Source organism: Penaeus chinensis, chromosome 27 (assembly GCF_019202785.1).
Source record: "Penaeus chinensis breed Huanghai No. 1 chromosome 27, ASM1920278v2, whole genome shotgun sequence".
NCBI lineage: Eukaryota > Metazoa > Arthropoda > Malacostraca > Decapoda > Penaeidae > Penaeus > Penaeus chinensis.
Window position 1 is genome coordinate 26343824 of NC_061845.1, and position 2500 is coordinate 26346323.

Genomic DNA, 2500 nt, shown 5'->3' on the forward strand with positions numbered 1-2500 from the left:
GCATGTACGTACATGCTATGCCCATCTGATTTGGGTTAAAATTATGAATTTTTTTTTTAATCACATATCAACAAATAAGCTCTACTCCTTGGATGAAATTGTACTTCAATCATTCTTAATCGAGTACAGTGGCCCCCCGGGGGGGGTGGCATCAGTAATTTCTAAAGGGGGTCTGAGCCCCTGGGAAAAAGCAGGAATTTTTCTAAATAGATTTATTATTCTTTTAACGAGAATGTGGAGAAATAATGAGAAGATTAATAAAAATGTGACTAATTCATACTCAATAAAAGACTAAGAACATATTTATAATTTTCTTTAAAATCTGTGAGGGAATTTTATTTGCAGATGCATGAGGGGCATGGAGGGAAGGACAAATTCCTTGAGGAGGTGTGGTAGTAAAAAAGTTAAGAACTGCTGATATAGTAGGTTAATAATCAAATATAGGGTATTGTGGTTATTAAAACGAACTTCCTAGTAAAAAAAAAAATACTGGCATAAAATATGGTACCATGTCAATGTCAAGAGCATGTAGATATTGGTTAATGAGGTTGGCAGTGCGCACTGTAGGCCACACAATGGAGGGGTTGTCTGGCAGGTCATCACATCTGTACAGGAGGATGTTTTCTCTGGATACTCCAAGAAGATGGCAACTCTCCCAGAGTTCCTTTGAACGAACCCTCCCTTGCTCATAAAGATCACCTAAAAAACAATAAAAAAAAAATAACAACAATACAAAAATGGGTTAATCTAAATAAACGAAAAAAAGGGGGAAAAATCACAAACTACACAGAACAGACTTCCCAAATTTATACTTTTCAATTTTTACACAACCTAAATGAGCAAAATGAGCAAGATAAAAGATGAAGCAACATATTCCATCATAACCAACCTGTAGAAAGGCAGAGGAGGTATACCAATGCGCCCTCCCTCTGGGTGAAGTGTAGAATAGTTGGGCCAAAGAACATAACTTCATCATCTGGATGGGCGGTTACAAACATCACTCTCCTCTTGGCTGGACGTGAATTTTCATTATCTTTAACTGTTGTGAGAAAATGACGTAAGCTGTAATTTCTCATACTGAGTAATAACTAATAATCAAAGTTAAAAAAAATATAGACCCATATGTTACAAACCAATTGCATACTTATCTCTACCATTTTCCATACTTATCTCTTTGGGACATGTGCAAAATTTATAACATACCTTCTTCACTTGCTTTTTCTTGGAACTGATGAGGCAGGCGAGAGCTGCCGAGTGTAAAGTATGAGAGCGTTAACCCTAAGCCCGCACAGCAGACCACCACGAGTATGGGGTCAAACATATTGCTGGCCTTGTGTGAACACCTGGAAAAGCAGATCTAATATCAGCACTTGATCAGATAATGTGATCATCTGAAACATAAATTCTGTATGTGATAAATTAGGATTGTTTGTGATCATAATCCTACTGACTTCTTGAGGTTCCCAGGGAGTATGCAAGAGTTTGCAGTGTACTTATGTTGCAATTCTATAGAAAGACTGGACTTTGTTTGTCTATATTTAATGTCACTCTATAATGATCAGCAGCAAATATGACTCAAGATATAAAATAAGGTTCAAATAACAATGATCAAAATACTAATAATCATTAAAAAAGAGTATGTATGTGCGTCTGTATGTATGTATGTATGTATGTATGTATGTATGTATGTATGTATGTATGTATGTATGTATGTATGTATGTATGTATGTATGTATGTATGTATATGTGTGTATATATATATATATATATATATATATATATATATATATATATATATATATATATACACACATCATAATAATAACAGTAACAAAATTAGTAAAAATTATGAATCTGTGGCATGCTACGTTACAAAGAAAAATGGAAAGAAAGAAAGAAAGAAAAACATCTAGCCCTACTGTTATTTGACATATGTATTATTCCCCAAAGCAGGGGTGTTACACATATGGCCTGCCACACTCCCATGTGCGGCCTGCATCATATTTGATATTTCAGTCTTACAGTTAGCTATTTTACACTCCCTGCAGCATATTTGATATTTTAGTCTTACAGTCGGCTGTTTTACATGATTAATTAAGCCAGTCCTTCATATTTTAAGATTATTACTTACACTCTGGAAGTTTTTTTTCTATTGTGTTTTTATTATGAATGAAATAGCCTCCTACTTTTTTATGTCAACCATATAGCCGTTAGGTTGACTCATGACTATCTGCCTGTACACTGTATGCTAAGGTGAAATGTGGCCCCCTGTGAATGAGACATGCTTTGTCACCTAACCAATCTTTTACTGTTTGGCATGCTTCCTCCATCCAAACCCACCAGGCCATTCCCTCTGTTGCTGCTCCTCTCCATAAGCCAATCATCCAGCTGTGGTTCCACCCTCTTTGTTTTTGTGAATGAAGCATAATGAGTAAGAGATAGTAATTCTGGTACTGTACTACATATTTCATCCACAGTTCTAGCTTTCCTTTCCTCCATC

At 35.5% G+C, this 2500-nt stretch overlaps 1 protein-coding gene across 2 annotated transcripts in view; it reads right to left on the reverse strand.

Annotated features, from left to right (window-relative positions):
* Positions 1–2500, reverse strand: part of LOC125039483 (N-acetylglucosaminyl-phosphatidylinositol de-N-acetylase-like) — a 5514-nt gene that overhangs the window by 1417 nt on the left and 1597 nt on the right. The window contains exons 1-4 of one of the 2 annotated variants that reach the window (XM_047633480.1): positions 2341–2500; positions 1204–1343; positions 890–1039; positions 509–699 (exon numbers count right to left, since the gene is read on the reverse strand). The exon at positions 2341–2500 is cut by the window's right edge and continues 19 nt beyond it. In XM_047633480.1, the coding sequence (XP_047489436.1) occupies positions 509–699; positions 890–1039; positions 1204–1343; positions 2341–2500 (641 nt within the window). The remainder of the gene's footprint in view (positions 1–508; positions 700–889; positions 1040–1203; positions 1344–2340) is intronic. The other variant, XM_047633481.1, reaches the window with a different exon arrangement.